Source organism: Hemiscyllium ocellatum, chromosome 50 (assembly GCF_020745735.1).
Source record: "Hemiscyllium ocellatum isolate sHemOce1 chromosome 50, sHemOce1.pat.X.cur, whole genome shotgun sequence".
Taxonomy (NCBI): domain Eukaryota; kingdom Metazoa; phylum Chordata; class Chondrichthyes; order Orectolobiformes; family Hemiscylliidae; genus Hemiscyllium; species Hemiscyllium ocellatum.
This window is the reverse complement of record NC_083450.1, coordinates 1,986,564-2,003,055: the sequence shown is the minus strand read 5'-3', so window position 1 is coordinate 2,003,055 and position 16,492 is coordinate 1,986,564. Positions and strand designations below refer to the sequence as shown.

The 16,492-nt window shown below is 54.1% G+C and overlaps 1 protein-coding gene across 1 annotated transcript in view; it reads right to left on the bottom strand.

Moving 5' to 3' along the window:
* The window catches only part of LOC132805516 (uncharacterized), a 90,067-nt gene that overhangs the window by 37,241 nt on the left and 36,334 nt on the right, over window positions 1–16,492 (bottom strand). Inside the window, exons 17-19 of the mRNA XM_060820628.1 lie at window positions 10,090–10,390; window positions 8,222–8,377; window positions 5,522–5,718 (exon numbers count right to left, since the gene is read on the bottom strand). Of these exons, the coding sequence (XP_060676611.1) occupies window positions 5,522–5,718; window positions 8,222–8,377; window positions 10,090–10,390 (654 nt within the window). The remainder of the gene's footprint in view (window positions 1–5,521; window positions 5,719–8,221; window positions 8,378–10,089; window positions 10,391–16,492) is intronic.

Here is a 16,492-nt window from a genome sequence, read left to right as displayed (position 1 = left end):
GAGAGAGAAAGTGTTCGATATAACCCGGGTAAGGGAGAGAGAAAGTGTTCGATATAACCCGGGTAAGGGAGAGAGAGTGATCGATATAACCCGGGTAAGGGAGAGAGAGAGAGAGTGATCGATATAACCCGGGTAAGGGAGAGAGAAAGTGTTCGATATAACCCGGGTAAGGGAGAGAGAGAGAGAGTGATCGATATAACCCGGGTAAGGGAGAGAGAGAGAGTGATCGATATAACCCGGGTAAGGGAGAGAGAGAGAGTGTTTGATATAACCCGGGTAAGGGAGAGAGAAAGAGAGTGTTCGATATAACCCGGGTAAGGGAGAGAGAGAGAGTGATCGATATAACCGGGTAAGGGAGAGAGAAAGTGTTCGATATAACCCGGGTAAGGGAGAGAGAGAGAGTGATCGATATAACCCGGGTAAGGGAGAGAGAGAGAGTGTTCGATATAACCCGGGTAAGGGAGAGAGAGAGAGAGAGTGATCGATATAACCCGGGTAAGGGAGAGAGAGAGAGTGATCGATATAACCCGGGTAAGGGAGAGAGAGAGAGAGTGTTCGATATAACCCGGGTAAGGGAGAGAGAGAGAGAGTGTTCGATATAACCCGGGGAAGGGAGAGAGAGAGAGTGTTTGATATAACCCGGGTAAGGGAGAGAGAAAGTGTTCGATATAACCCGGGTAAGGGAGAGAGAGTGTGAGTGATTGATATAACCCGGGTAAGGGAGAGAGAGAGAGAGTGATCGATATAACCCGGGTAAGGGAGAGAGAGAGAGTGATCGATATAACCCGGGTAAGGGAGAGAGAGAGTGTTCGATATAACCCGGGTAAGGGAGAGAGAGAGAGTGATCGATATAACCCGGGTAAGGGAGAGAGAGAGAGTGTTCGATATAACCCGGGTAAGGGAGAGAGAGAGAGTGTTTGATATAACCCGGGTAAGGGAGAGAGAAAGTGTTCGATATAACCCGGGTAAGGGAGAGAGAGAGAGTGATCGATATAACCCGGGTAAGGGAGAGAGAGAGAGTGATCGATATAACCCGGGTAAGGGAGAGAGAGTGTGAGTGATCGATATAACCCGGGTAAGGGAGAGAGAGAGAGAGTGATCGATATAACCCGGGTAAGGGAGAGAGAGAGAGTGATCGATATAACCCGGGTAAGGGAGAGAGAGAGAGTGTTTGATATAACCCGGGTAAGGGAGAGAGAAAGTGTTCGATATAACCCAGGGAAGGGAGAGAGAAAGTGTTCGATATAACCCGGGTAAGGGAGAGAGAGAGAGAGTGATCGATATAACCCGGGTAAGGGAGAGAGAGAGAGAGAGAGAGAGAGAGTGATCGATATAACCCGGGTAAGGGAGAGAGAGAGAGAGAGAGAGTGATCGATATAACCCGGGTAAGGGAGAGAGAGAGTGTTCGATATAACCCGGGTAAGCGAGAGAGAGAGAGAGTGATTGATATAACCCGGGTAAGGGAGAGAGAGTGTGAGTGATCGATATAACCCGGGTAAGGGAGAGAGAGAGAGTGATCGATATAACCCGGGTAAGGGAGAGAGAGAGAGAGTGTTCGATATAACCTGGGTAAGGGAGAGAGAGAGAGTGTTCGATATAACCTGGGTAAGGGAGAGAGAGAGAGTGTTCGATATAACCCGGGTAAGGGAGAGAGAGAGAGTGATCGATATAACCCGGGTAAGGGAGAGAGAGAGAGTGTTTGATATAACCCGGGTAAGGGAGAGAGTGATCGATATAACCCGGGTAAGGGAGAGAGAAAGTGTTCGATATAACCCGGGTAAGGGGGAGAGAGAGAGAGAGTGATCGATATAACCCGGGTAAGGGAGAGAGAGAGAGTGATCGATATAACCCGGGTAAGGGAGAGAGAGAGAGTGATCGATATAACCCGGGTAAGGGAGAGAGAGAGAGAGTGATCGATATAACCCGGGTAAGGGAGAGAGAGAGAGAGTGTTCGATATAACCTGGGTAAGGGAGAGAGAGAGAGTGTTCGATATAACCCGGGTAAGGGAGAGAGAGAGAGTGATCGATATAACCCGGGTAAGGGAGAGAGAGAGAGTGTTCGATATAACCCGGGTAAGGGAGAGAGAGAGAGTGTTTGATATAACCCGGGTAAGGGAGAGAGTGATCGATATAACCCGGGTAAGGGAGAGAGAAAGTGTTCGATATAACCCGGGTAAGGGAGAGAGAGAGAGAGAGATCGATATAACCCGGGTAAGGGAGAGAGAGAGAGTGTTTGATATAACCCGGGTAAGGGAGAGAGAGAGAGTGTTTGATATAACCCGGGTAAGGGAGAGAGAAAGTGTTCGATATAACCCGGGTAAGGGAGAGAGAAAGTGTTCGATATAACCCGGGTAAGGGAGAGAGAGAGAGAGTGATCGATATAACCCGGGTAAGGGAGAGAGAGTGTGAGTGATCGATATAACCCGGGTAAGGGAGAGAGAGAGAGAGTGATCGATATAACCCGGGTAAGGGAGAGAGAGAGAGTGTTCGATATATCCCGGGGAAGGGAGAGAGAGAGAGAGTGTTTGATATAACCCGGGTAAGGGAGAGAGAGAGAGTGTTTGATATAACCCGGGTAAGGGAGAGAGAGAGAGTGTTTGATATAACCCGGGTAAGGGAGAGAGAAAGTGTTCGATATAACCCGGGTAAGGGAGAGAGAGTGTGAGTGATCGATATAACCCGGGTAAGGGAGAGAGAGAGAGAGTGATCGATATAACCCGGGTAAGGGAGAGAGAGAGAGTGATCGATATAACCCGGGTAAGGGAGAGAGAGAGAGAGTGATCGATATAACCCGGGTAAGGGAGAGAGAGTGTGAGTGATCGATATAACCCGGGTAAGGGAGAGAGAGAGAGAGTGATCGATATAACCCGGGGAAGGGAGAGAGAGAGAGTGTGATCGATATAACCCGGGTAAGGGAGAGAGAGAGAGTGATCGATATAACCCGGGTTAAGGGAGAGAGAGAGAGTGATCGATATAACCCGGGTAAGGGAGAGAGAGAGAGAGTGTTCGATATAACCCGGGTAAGGGAGAGAGAGAGAGTGTTCGATATAACCCGGGTAAGGGAGAGAGAGTGTGAGTGATCGATATAACCCGGGTAAGGGAGAGAGAGAGAGAGTGATCGATATAACCCGGGTAAGGGAGAGAGAGAGAGTGATCGATATAACCCGGGTAAGGGAGAGAGAGAGAGTGATCGATATAACCCGGGGAAGGGAGAGAGAGAGAGTGTGATCGATATAACCCGGGTTAAGGGAGAGAGAGAGAGTGATCGATATAACCCGGGTAAGGGAGAGAGAGAGAGAGTGTTCGATATAACCCGGGTAAGGGAGAGAGAGAGAGTGTTCGATATAACCCGGGTAAGGGAGAGAGAAAGTGTTCGATATAACCCGGGTAAGGGAGAGAGAGAGAGAGTGATCGATATAACCCGGGTAAGGGAGAGAGAGTGTGAGTGATCGATATAACCCGGGTAAGGGAGAGAGAGAGAGAGTGATCGATATAACCCGGGTAAGGGAGAGAGAAAGTGTTCGATATAACCCGGGTAAGGGAGAGAGAGAGAGAGTGATCGATATAACCCGGGTAAGGGAGAGAGAGAGTGTTCGATATAACCCGGGTAAGGGAGAGAGAGAGAGAGTGATCGATATAACCCGGGTAAGGGAGAGAGAGAGAGAGTGTTCGATATAACCCGGGTAAGGGAGAGAGTGATCGATATAACCCGGGTAAGGGAGAGAGAGTGATCGATATAACCCGGGTAAGGGAGAGAGTGATCGATATAACCCGGGTAAGGGAGAGAGAGAGAGAGTGTTCGATATAACCCGGGTAAGGGAGAGAGAGAGAGAGTGTTCGATATAACCCGGGTAAGGGAGGGAGAGAGAGAGAGAGATTGAGTGATCGATATAACCCGGGTAAGGGAGAGAGAGAGAGAGTGATCGATATAACCCGGGTAAGGGAGAGAGAGAGAGTGTTCGATATAACCCGGGTAAGGGAGAGAGAGAGAGAGTGATCGATATAACCCGGGTAAGGGAGAGAGAGAGAGTGATCGATATAACCCAGGTAAGGGAGAGAGAGAGAGTGATCGATATAACCCGGGTAAGGGAGAGAGAGTGAGTGATCGATATAACCCGGGTAAGGGAGAGAGAGAGTGATCGATATAACCCGGGTAAGGGAGAGAGAGAGAGTGATCGATATAACCCGGGTAAGGGAGAGAGAGAGAGAGTGATCGATATAACCCGGGTAAGGGAGAGAGAGAGTGATCGATATAACCCGGGTAAGGGAGAGAGAGAGAGTGATCGATATAACCCGGGTAAGGGAGAGAGAGAGAGAGTGTTCGATATAACCCGGGTAAGGGAGAGAGAGAGTGTGATCGATATAACCCGGGTAAGGGAGAGAGAGAGAGAGTGTTCGATATAACCCGGGTAAGGGAGAGAGAGAGTGATCGATATAACCTGGGTAAGGGAGAGAGAGAGAGTGATCGATATAACCCGGGTAAGGGAGAGAGAGAGAGAGTGATCGATATAACCCGGGTAAGGGAGAGAGAGAGAGTGATCGATATAACCCGGGTAAGGGAGAGAGAGAGAGAGAGTGATCGATATAACCCGGGTAAGGGAGAGAGAGAGTGATCGATATAACTCGGGTAAGGGAGAGAGAGAGAGAGAGTGATCGATATAACCCGGGTAAGGGAGAGAGAGAGAGTGATCGATATAACCCGGGTAAGGGAGAGAGAGAGAGAGAGTGATCGATATAACCCGGGTAAGGGAGAGAGAGAGTGATCGATATAACTCGGGTAAGGGAGAGAGAGAGAGTGATCGATATAACCCGGGTAAGGGAGAGAGAGAGTGATCGATATAACTCGGGTAAGGGAGAGAGAGAGAGAGAGAGTGATCGATATAACCCGGGTAAGGGAGAGAGAGAGAGTGATCGATATAACCCGGGTAAGGGAGAGAGAGAGAGAGAGTGATCGATATAACCCGGGTAAGGGAGAGAGAGAGTGATCGATATAACTCGGGTAAGGGAGAGAGAGAGAGTGATCGATATAACCCGGGTAAGGGAGAGAGAGAGTGATCGATATAACTCGGGTAAGGGAGAGAGTCTGATCGATATAACCCGGGTAAGGGAGAGAGTGAACGATATAACCCGGGTAAGGGAGAGAAAGAGTGATCGATATAACCCGGGTAAGGGAGAGAGTGAACGATATAACCCGGGTAAGGGAGAGAGTCTGATCGATATAACCCGGGTAAGGGAGAGAGTCTGATCGATATAACCCGGGTAAGGGAGAGAGTGAACGATATAACCCGGGTAAGGGAGAGAGTGATCGATATAACCCGGGTAAGGGAGAGAGTGAACGATATAACCCGGGTAAGGGAGAGAGTGATCGATATAACCCGGGTAAGGGAGAGAGAGAGTGATCGATATAACCAGGGTAAGGGAGAGAGTCTGATCGATATAACCCGGGTAAGGATAATGCCAACCAGTCAATCTTGTGACACATGTGTCCGGATACATTCTCACTGTGTGCCCGGAGACTTACACTCGAGAGAAAGTCGGAACAGACTGGGTAACATGTTAAACTCTGTCTGCCAGCGACCTGCTGCCATCTCACGCTCCACAAACTCTGTGAAGTGCAGTGCGACAGGTTCCACCAGGGGACTGAATTTACTGACTGCTGTCGGGCTGATCACCTCCTTGTTGAGAACCAGTCTCTCATTCCTCCACACCTCTCCATTCCTGTAATTCAAATCCAGAACAATCACTCATTCCGTGGCTCCTGAACCCTGATCAACCGCCAGCCCACAGCAAGGGGTGAGGAAGGCCTTGCAACCCACCAAGTGTTCAGAAGTTCCCCCCCCTCCACCTGAACCCGATTCTCCCGTAGGTCGGGTAGACTGGGGCTGTGGTGATTTGACTTTCGGGGAATGAGTGTCAATCTTACAGAGACATAGAAAATGATGAAGGGAATGGATAAGCTGGAAGCTGGATGGTGAAACTTAAACAAGGGGACAATACCTTAAAATAAGGGGGAAGTAGATTTAGTCTAGATCAGAGTGGTGCTGGAAAAGCACAGCAGGTCAGGCAGCATCTGAGGAGCAGGAAAGTCAACATTTCAGGCAAAAGCCCTTCATTCAGCCCTGATGAAAGGCTCTTGTCCAAAACGTCGATGTTCCTGCTCCCCAGATGTCGCCTGACCTGCTGTGCTTTTCCAGCACCGTTCTGATGTTGGCTCTGATCTCTAACATCTGCTGTCCTCAGTTTTCGGGGCGGTGCAGATTTAGGACTGAGTGGAGGAGGAACTCCTCAGCCAGAGGGTTGGCAATCCGTGGAGTTCCCTACCTAGTGAGGCTAGCTTGTTGAATGTTTTTTAAGATTGATTTTGGAACGATAAAGGAATTAAGGATGAGGGTGAGAGGGTCGGTAAGTGGAGCTGAGGCCATGATCCTATTGTATGGTGGAGCTAAATGGCCTCCTCCTACTCCTGCTCCAATTCCTCTCTTCTCCCAGAGAGTGCGTCCATGGGTTAGTTAGAGCTCAAACTGGGCCCCGCCACCCCTCCAGGAGCAAGTGGGTCTGTTCACAGGGCAAACTAAAGACTATCTGTTCATCTATTTCTAGCAAGCTTTCTCCCACACCAGCATGTCTGCCTCTTTCCAAATCTCTCTTTGCTGATTTAACTTCAGGTCAATCTCCCGGCCTGCACACTGAGCTGCACAGAATGGAACAGTGTTGATATGAACCTTTGACCTCCGTGGTCAGCCACCAACGATCTATCCTTCACCAGAATCTTTGTAGCTGGCTGGAATCTGCCTCTGCTCAGGATAATGAGCTAGCTCCTGTAATGGTCGGGCCTGCTTATTTCTGGCTTCTCTGCTCCTTTAAACGGGAGGTAAATGGGAAGTAAAGATCCCACAACACCGCCCACATCAAACACCTCCAGGACAGGAGTAGAATCCCTAAAATGTGGAAGCAGACCATTCGACCCATCAAGTCCACACCAGCCCTCCAAAGAACAACCCCCCCCTCCCCCAGACCCACGTATCTCTAACCTGCATTTCCCATGGCTAATCTACCTCGTCGACACGTGTCTGGACACTATGGGCAGTAAGTCCACCCTAGCCTGCACACCTTTGGGCTGTGGGATGAAGCCAGAGCGCTTGGCACAAACCCACGCAGACACTGGGAGTATGTGCAAACTCCACACACACAAAGCCCAAAGCTGGAATTAAATCTGGGTCCCTGGTGCTGTGAGGCAGCAGTGCTAACCCCTCAGCCTCCCTCAGCACTGACCCTCCGACAGTGCGGCACTCCCTCAGCACTGACCCTCCGACAGATCCCATTCCCTCAGCACTGACCCTCCGACAGTGCCCACTCCCTCAGCACTGACCCTCCAACAGTGCAGCGCTCCCTCAGCACTGACCCTCCGACAGATCCCATTCCCTCAGCACTGACCCTCCGACAGTGCCCACTCCCTCAGCACTGACCCTCCAACAGTGCAGCGCTCCCTCAGCACTGACCCTCCGACAGTGTGGCGCTCCCTCAGCGCTGACCCTCCGACAGTGTGGCACTCCCTCAACACTGACCCTCTGACAGTGCCCACTCCCTCAGCACTGACCCTCCGACAGTGCGGCACTCCCTCAGCACTGACCCTCCGACAGTGCCCACTCCCTCAGCACTGACCCTCCGACAGTGCGGCACTCCCTCAGCTCTGACCTTCCGACAGTGTGGCGCTCCCTCAGCACTGACCCTCTGACAGTGCGGCACTCCCTCAGCACTGACCCTTCTGTGTTAGTTTGGTCTGCTTCTCCTGTTGGGAATACCGAGATCAGGACCTGCTTTGCCTGGTTCATGTGAAAACTCACTTTCCCACACCGGCACTGATGGCCTAGTCTCACATTGAGCGACTGACCTGCTAACCCGTGCCAGTAAAATCCGGTAAAATTCCACAACAACAGACTGGATTGGACAGGGACAGAGCAGAGCTTTGTAAATTGGGAGAGATCTCTCACAGTGAAAGTGCCTCTGTGTGGGTTTTTAACAGTCCCACCCCACCTTCGGCTGGACTCACGTTATCTCAGTACCTGTCAATGCCAGGCTCCCAATCGATTGACCTCACCGGCTGGAAGTTGGAGTCAGAGCCGGGGCATGAAGTATTTCCAGCAAGGCTTGTCCCAGTACCACCATCGCCAGGCAAACAGGGCCTGCCCATTCCCCCTGCCCGCCCTCTCACTGCACTTACTTCAGGAAGATGCCACACTTGTGGTTGCGATAGTCTCTGTGAGCCACCCAGGAGTCCAGTAACATCCTCTTGGGGAATATCCCTTCTGACCGGAATAACACAGCAATGTCCTCTGGCTGAAAGATGTTAATGCTGTCTCTGCCTCCCAGTTTCTCCCTGGATACAGCAGGAGGTTAGCGATTACTGAGTCAGCAGCTTCCATCTCACAAACCAGCAGAGCCCACCACCCTCCTCCCTGACCAGCCAGACTAACGGCAGCATGGAGCCAATACAGGGGAGACATTCACCTGCAGGGACAGCATGGGAGGTCACATTCGGGGACAAATAGAGGGGGAGTTCTCACCCACCCCACGCTCAGGCCAGACCCAGCAGGAGGAATAATCCCCAGACCATAACCCCTGGTCAGCGACTCTGTGACACAGTTCATCCATTAGACTGTAAGGCAAGATTCACAATCCACTTCAAGCATTTACACTCAACAGACTTGTACATGTTGGTGTAGAGACACTTGTGGTGGATCCTCCAATCCCCCTCCCTATCCCAGTCACCTCCTCCAGCCCCTACACCCCCTCCTTATCCCTGTCACCCCCTCCAGTCCCTACACCCCCTCCCTATCCCAGTCACCTCCTCCAGGCCCGACACTCCCTCCCTATCCCAGTCACCCCCTCCCTATCTCTGTCCCCTCCTCCAGCCCCTACACCCCCTCCCTATCCCTGTCCCCTCCTCCAGGCCCGACCCCCCCCTCCCAATCTCTGTCATCTCCTCCTGCCCCTAGACCCCCTCCCTATCTGTCACCCCCTCCAGCCCCTAGACCCCCTCCCTAAACCTGTCACCTCCTCCAGCCCCTACACCCCCTCCCTATCCCTGTCCCCTCCTCCAGCCCCTACACCGCCTCCCTATCGCTGTCACCTCCTCCAGCCCCTACACCCCCTCCCTATCTCTGTCACGTCCTCCAGCCCCTACACCCCCTCCCTATCGCTGTCACCTCCTCCAGCCCCTACACCTCCTCCCTATCGCTGTCACCTCCTCCAGCCCCTACACCTCCTCCCTATCTCTGTCACCTCCTCCAGCCCCTACACCCCCTCCCTATCTCTGTCACCTCCTCCAGCTCCTACCCCCCCTCCCTATCTCTGTCCCCTCCTCTCACCTCGGTAATCCTCCCTATCTCTGTCCCCTCCTCTCACCTCGGTAATCCTCCCTATCACTGTCACCTCCTCTCACCTCGGTAATACCTTGGTAATCCTCCCTATCCCTGTCCCCTCGGTAACCCTCCCTATCCCTGTCCCCTCAGTAACCATCCCTATCTCTGCCTATCTCTGTCCCCTCGGTAACCCTCCCTATCCCTGCCCCCCCCCCATCCCTGTCACCCCCTCCATCTCCCACATTCCTTCCTGTGTCTGGACCAGACTCTAACCTCTCTCACGGCCGAGTCTCTGTGCCTTGGAGGTGAGAGAGTGATGACAGGCATTACAGCAATGCAGGTCTCTCTCTCTCTCTCTCTCTCTCTCTCTCTCTGTCTCTCCCTCCCTCTCTCCCCTGTCTCTGTCTCTCTCTCTCTATCCCTGTCTCTGTATGTCTATCTCTATCTGTGTGTGTGTGTGTGTGTCTGTCTCTCTCTCTCCTACCCCTCTGTCTCTTTCTCTCTCTACCTCTCTCTCCCCCCTCTCTCTCTCTCTCTATCCCCCTCTCCCTCTGTGTCTCTCTCCCTCTCTCTCTCTGTCTTTCTCTCTCTCTCTCTCTCTCCATCTCTCTCTGTCTCTCCTTCTCTCTCTCTCTCTCTCTCTCCATCTCTCTCTCTCTCTCTCTCTCTCTCTCCCCTTCTCTCTCTCTCTCTCTCCCCCTGTCCACCCCCCCACCATCCCCCTGACCTGTAGATGGGTCCCAGTCTGCTGAAGTTCTCAGTCATGGCTTGGTGCCTGTTGAAGAAACCGTCCGTCCTCCACAGGTGGTAGAGATTGAGCCAGCCGTGATCCCCTGTCGAGGGAATGGCCTCGAATGGCCGTGCCTCCTGCTGCTCCCTGGGGTCAGGGCCAGCCCCAGCACAGACGCTGTGGGGACGGCAAGCTGAGGGTTGGCCATGCGGCCTGGACAGAAACGTGCAGGCAGACGCCCGAGCATTCGGAGTCAACCTCCTCATTGGGATGGGCTTGTGGTCGGAATGGCCAGAGGCTGTGTAAGGAGCGTTATATAGCGGTGAGCGGGAGAGCAGATTGAGAGGGGGGGGGGATTTACAGTCTGACCCAGTGATGGATGGAGAAAGCACAAGATTACGCATTGTAAATGGCCTGACCTCAAGGATGTGAGAGGTGGCCTTTCCATGTTGTGTACGAGGCAGGGACATTAATCAGTCGCAAGGCCACCACCAGGAACAGTGACCGCTCTGGGTTCACTGACAGGCTTCATCCCTCATTGTCAGGCCATCGCTGTCAACCTGAGGCAGCCCCAGGGGCAATCCATCCCCATCAAACTCAGGAGGATAAGGAACACTTCACCACCCGCCCCCTCCCCAATCCCTCACAGTGACCCTCCCCTCTCAATCCCTCACAGAGTGACCCTCCTCAATCCCTCACAGAGTGACCCTCCCCAATCTCTCACAGAGTGACCCTCCCCAATCTCTCACAGAGAGACCCTCCTCAATCCTTCACAGAGTGACCCTCCCCAATCCCTCACAGAGTGACCTCGCAATCCCTCACAGAGTGACCCTCCCCAATCTCTCACAGAGAGACCCTCCTCAATCCTTCACAAAGTGACCCTCACCGATCCCTCACAGAATGACCCTCCTCAATCCTTCACAGAGTGACCCTCCCCAATCCCTCACAGAGTGACCTCGCAATCCCTCACAGAGTGACCCTCCCCAATCCCTCACAGAGTGACCCTCCCCTCCCCAATCTCTCACAGTGACCCTCCTCAATCCCTCACAGTGACCCTCCTCAATCCCTCACAGAGTGACCCCGCAATCCCTCACAGAGTGAGCTTCCCCTCCCCAATCCCTCACAGAGTGATCCTCCCCAACCCCTCACAGAGTGACCCTCCACAACCCCTCACAGAGTGACCAAGCAATCCCTCACAGAGTGACTCTCCTCAATCCCTCACAGAGTGACCTCCTCAATCCCTCACAGAGTGACCCTCCACAACCCCTCACAGAGTGACCAAGCAATCCCTCACAGAGTGACTCTCCTCAATCCTTCACAGAGTGACCTCCTCAATCCCTCACAGAGTGACCCTCCACTTCCCAGTCCCTGACAGAGTGACCCTCCCCTCCCAATGCCTCACAGAGTGACCCCGCAATCCCTCACAGAGTGACCCTCCCCAATCCCTCACAGAGTGACCCTCCCCTCCCCAATCTCTCACAGTGACCCTCCTCAATCCCTCACAGAGTGACCCTACCCTACCCAATCCCTCACAGTGACCCTCCTCAATCCCTCACAGAGTGACCATCCTCAATCCCTCACAGAGTGACCATCCTCAATCCCTCACAGAGTGACCCTCCCCTCCCCAATCTCTCACAGAGTGACCCTCCCTCCCCAATCACTCAGAGTGATCCTGCAATCCCTCACAGAGTGACCCTCCTCAATCTCTCACAGAGTGACCCTCCTCAATCCCTCACAGAGTGACCCCGCAATCCCTCACAGTGTGACCCTCCCCAATCCCTCACAGAGTGACCCCGCAATCCCTTACAGAGTGACCCTCCCCAATCCCTCACAGAGTGACCCTCCCCAATCCCTCACAGAGTGACACCGCAATCCCTCACAGAGTGACCCTGCAATCCCTCACAGTGATCCTCCCCAATCCCTCACAGAGTGACCCTCCCCTCCCCAATCCCTCACAGAGTGACTCTCCCCTCCCCAAATCCTCACAGAGTGACCCTCCCCAGTCCCTCACAGAGTGACCATCCTCAATCCCTCACAAAGTGACCCCGCATTCCCTCATAGAATGACCCTCCCCACCTCAATCCCTCACAGTGACCCTCCGCTCCCCAATACCTCACAGACTGACCCTGCAATCCCTCACAGAGTGACCATCAAAGTCCCACACAGAGTGACCCTGCAATCCCTCACAGAGTGATCCTCCTCAATCCCTCACAGAGAGACCCCCTCCAATCCCTCACAGTAACCCTCCACTCCCCAAACTCTCACAGAGTGACCCTGCAATCCCTCACAGTTACCCTCCTCAATCTCTCACAGAGTTACCCTCCCCAATCCCTCAAAGAGTGACCCTACCCACCCAAATTACTCACAGAGTGACCCTCCCCAATTTCTCAGAGTGAGCCTCCTCAATCCCTCACAGAGTGACCCCGGAATCCCTCACAGTGTCCCTGCACAGTCCCTCACAGAGTTACCCTCCCCTCCACAATCCCTAACAGAGTGACCCTCCTCAATCCCTCACAGTGACCCTCCCCAATCACTCACAGAGTGACCCCGCAATCCCTCACAGAGTGACCCTCCCCAATCTCTCACAGAGTGACCCTCCCCAATCTCTCACAGAGTGACACTCCTCAATCCCTCACAGAGTGACCCTGCAATCCCTCACAGAGTGACCCTCCTCAATCCCTCAGAGTGACCCCGCAATCCCTCACAGAGTGACCCTCCCCAATCCCTCACAGAGTGACCCTCCCCAATCCCTCACAGAGTGACCCCGCAATCCCTCACAGACTGACCCTCCGCTCCCCAATCCCTCACAGAATGACCCCGCAATCCCTCACAGAGTGACCCTCAAAGTCCCTCACGGAGTGACCCCGCAATCCCTCACGAAGTGACCCTCCTCAATCCCTCACAGAGAGACCCTCCCCAATCCCTCACAGTAACCCTCCACTCCCCAAGCTCTCACAGAGTGACCTCCTCAATCCCTCACAGAGTGACCCCGCAATCCCTCACGGAGTGACCCTCCTCAATCCCTCACAGTGTGACCCTCCTCAATCCTCACAGAGTGACCCCGCAATCCCTCACAGTGTGACCCTCCTCAATCCCTCACAGAGTGACCCCGCAATCCCTCATGGAGTGACCCTCCTCAATCCCTCACAGTGTGACTCTCCTCAATCCTCACAGAGTGACCCCGCAATCCCTCACGGAGTGACCCTCCTCAATCCCTCACAGAGTGACCCCGCAATCCCTCACGGAGTGACCCTCCCCAATCCCTCACAGAGTGACCCTCCTCAATCTCTCACAGAGTGACCCTGCAATCCCTCATAGAGTGACCCTCTCCAATCCCTCACAGAGTGACCCCGCAATCCCTCACAGTGATCCTCCCCAATACATCACAGAGTGACCCTTCACCATCTCTCACAGAGTCACCCTCCCCATCCCTCACAGAGTGACCCTCCCCTCCCCTCCCCAAATCCTCACAGTGACCCTCCCCAATCTCTCACAGAGTGACCCCGCAATCCCTCAGAGTGATTCTCCTCAATCCTTCACAGAGAGATCCTCCCCTCCCCAATTCCTCACAGAGTGACCCTCCCCAGTCCCTCACAGAGTGACCCTCCTCAATCTCTCAGAGTGACCCCGCAATCCCTCACAGAGTGACCCTCCCCAGTCCCTCACAGAGCCCCTCCCCTCCACAATCCCTCACAGTGTGACCCCGCAATCCCTCACAGAGTGACTCTCCTCAATCCTTCACAGAGTGATCCTCTCCAATCCTACACAGAGTGACCCTCCCCAGTCCCTCACAGAGTGACCCTCCTCAATCCCTCAGAGTGACCCCGCAATCCCTCACAGAGTGGCCCACCCCTGCACAAGCCCTCATTAAGTGACCCCAATCTCTCACTCAGTGACCCTCCCCAAACCATCACAGAGTGACCCTCCCCAATCCCTCACAGAGTCACCCTCCTCAATCCCTCACAGAGTTACCCACCCCTTCACAATCCCTCACAGAGTGACCCTTCCCTCCCTAATCCCTCACAGAGTGACCCTCCATAATCCTTCACAGAGTGACCCTCCCGAATCCCTCACAGAGTGATCCTCCCCAATCTCTCGCAGAGTGACCCTCCTCAATCCCTCACAGAGTTACCCCCCCCATCTCAATCCCTCACAGTGACCACCCACTCCCCAATCCCTCACCCAGTTACCCACCCAGTCCCTCACAAAGTGACCCTGCAATCCCTCATAGTGACCCTCCCCTCCACAAACCCTCACAGACTGACCCCGCAATCCCTCACAGAGTGACCCTCCCCAATCCCTCACAGAGTGACCCTCCCCAGTCCCTCACAGAGTGTCCCTCCCCTCCACAATCCTTCACAGAGTGACCCTCCCCACCTCAATCCCTCACAGAGTGACCGTCCCCAGTCTCTCACAGAGTGATCTTCCTCAATCCCTCACAGAGTGAATCCGCAATCCCTCACAGTGACCCTGCCCAGTCCCTCAGAGTTACCCTCCCCTCCACAATCTCTCACAGAGTGACCCTCCACTCCCCAATCCCTCACAGTGACCCTCCGCTCCCAATCCCTCACAGAGTGACCCTCAAAGTCCCTCACGGAGTGACACCGCAATCCCTCACAAAGTGACCCTCCTCAATCCCTCACAGAGAGACCCTCCCCAATCCCTCACAGTAACCCTCCACTCCCCAAACCCTCACAGAGTGACCCTCTTCAATCTCTCACAGAGTTACCCTCCCCTCCACAATCCCTCACAGAGTGACCGTCCCCAATCCCTCACAGAGTGAACCTGCTCAATCCCTCACACAGTGATTCTCCCCAGTCTCTCAGAGAGTGACCCTCCCCTCCCCAATCCCTCACAGTGACCCTCCTCAATCCCTCACAGAATTACTCCGCAATCCCTCACAGAGTGACCTCCCCAATCCCTCATAGTCACTCTCCCCAGTCCCTCACAGAGTGACCCTCCCCTCCCCAATCCCTCACAGAGTGACCCCCCAATCCCTCACAGAGTGACCCCGCAATCCCTCACAGAGTGATCCTCAACGTCCCTCATGGAGTGACCCCACAATCCCTCACAAAGTGACCCTCCTCAATCCCTCACAGAGTGACCCTCCTCAATCCCTCACGGAGTGACCCTCCCCAATCCGTCACAGTAACCCTCCACTCTACAAACTCTCACAGAGTGATCTCCTCAATCCCTCACAGAGTGACCCCGCAATCCCTCACAGAGTGACCCTCAAAGTCCCTCATGGAGTGACCCCGCAATCCCTCACGGAGTGACCCTCCTCAATCCCTCACAGTGTGACCCTCCTCAATCCCTCACAGAGTGACCCCGCAATCCCTCACGGAGTGACCCTCCTCAATCCCTCACAGTGTGACCCTCCTCAATCCCTCACAGAGTGACCCCGCAATCCCTCACAGTGTGACCCTCCTCAATCCCTCACAGAGTGACCCCGCAATCCCTCACAGAGTGACCCTGCAATCACTCACAGAGTGACCCTCCACTCCCCAAACCCTCACAGAGTTACCCTCCCCTCCACAATCCCTCACAAAGTGACCCTACCCAATTCCCCATAGAGTGACCCTCCCCAGTCCCTCACAGAGTGACCCTATCTCCCCAATCCCTCACAGAGTGACCCTTCCCAATCCCTCACAAAGTGACCCTCCCCTCCCCAATCTCTCACAGTGACCCTCCTCAATCCCTCACAGGGTGACCCTCCCCAGACCCTCACAGAGTGACCCTCCCCTCTCCAGTCCTTCATAGAGTGACCCTGTCCTCCCCAATCACTCACAGTGACCCTCCCCAATCCCTCACAGAGTGATCGTCCTTAATCCTTCACAGAATGACCCCCTTCAATCTCTCACAGAGTTACCCTCCCCTCCTCAGTCCCTCACAGAGTTACCCTCCCCAGTCCCTCACAGAGTGACCCTCCGCTCCCCAATCCCTCACAGTGACCCTCCCCAGTCCCTCACAGAGTGACCCTCCGCTCCCCAATCCCTCACAGAGTGACCCTCCCCTCCCCAGTCCCTCACAGAGTGACCCTCAAAGTCCCTCACGGAGTGACCCCGCAATCCCTCAGAGTGACCCTCCTCAATCCCACACAGAGTTACCCTCCCCTCCACAATCCCTCACTGAGTGACCCCCCAGTCCCTCACAGAGTTACCTTCCCCTCCACAATCCCTCACAAAGTGACCCTACCCAATCCCCCATAGAGTGACCCTCCCCAGTCCCTCATAGAGTGACCCTCCTCAATCCCTCACAAAGTGACCCTCCCTAGTCCCTCACAGAGTGACCGTCCACGTTCCCTCACAGTGACCCTCCTCAATCCCTCAGAGTGACCCTCCCCAGTCCCTCACAGTGTGACCCTCCTCAATCCCTCACAGAGTGACCCTCCCCAGTCCCT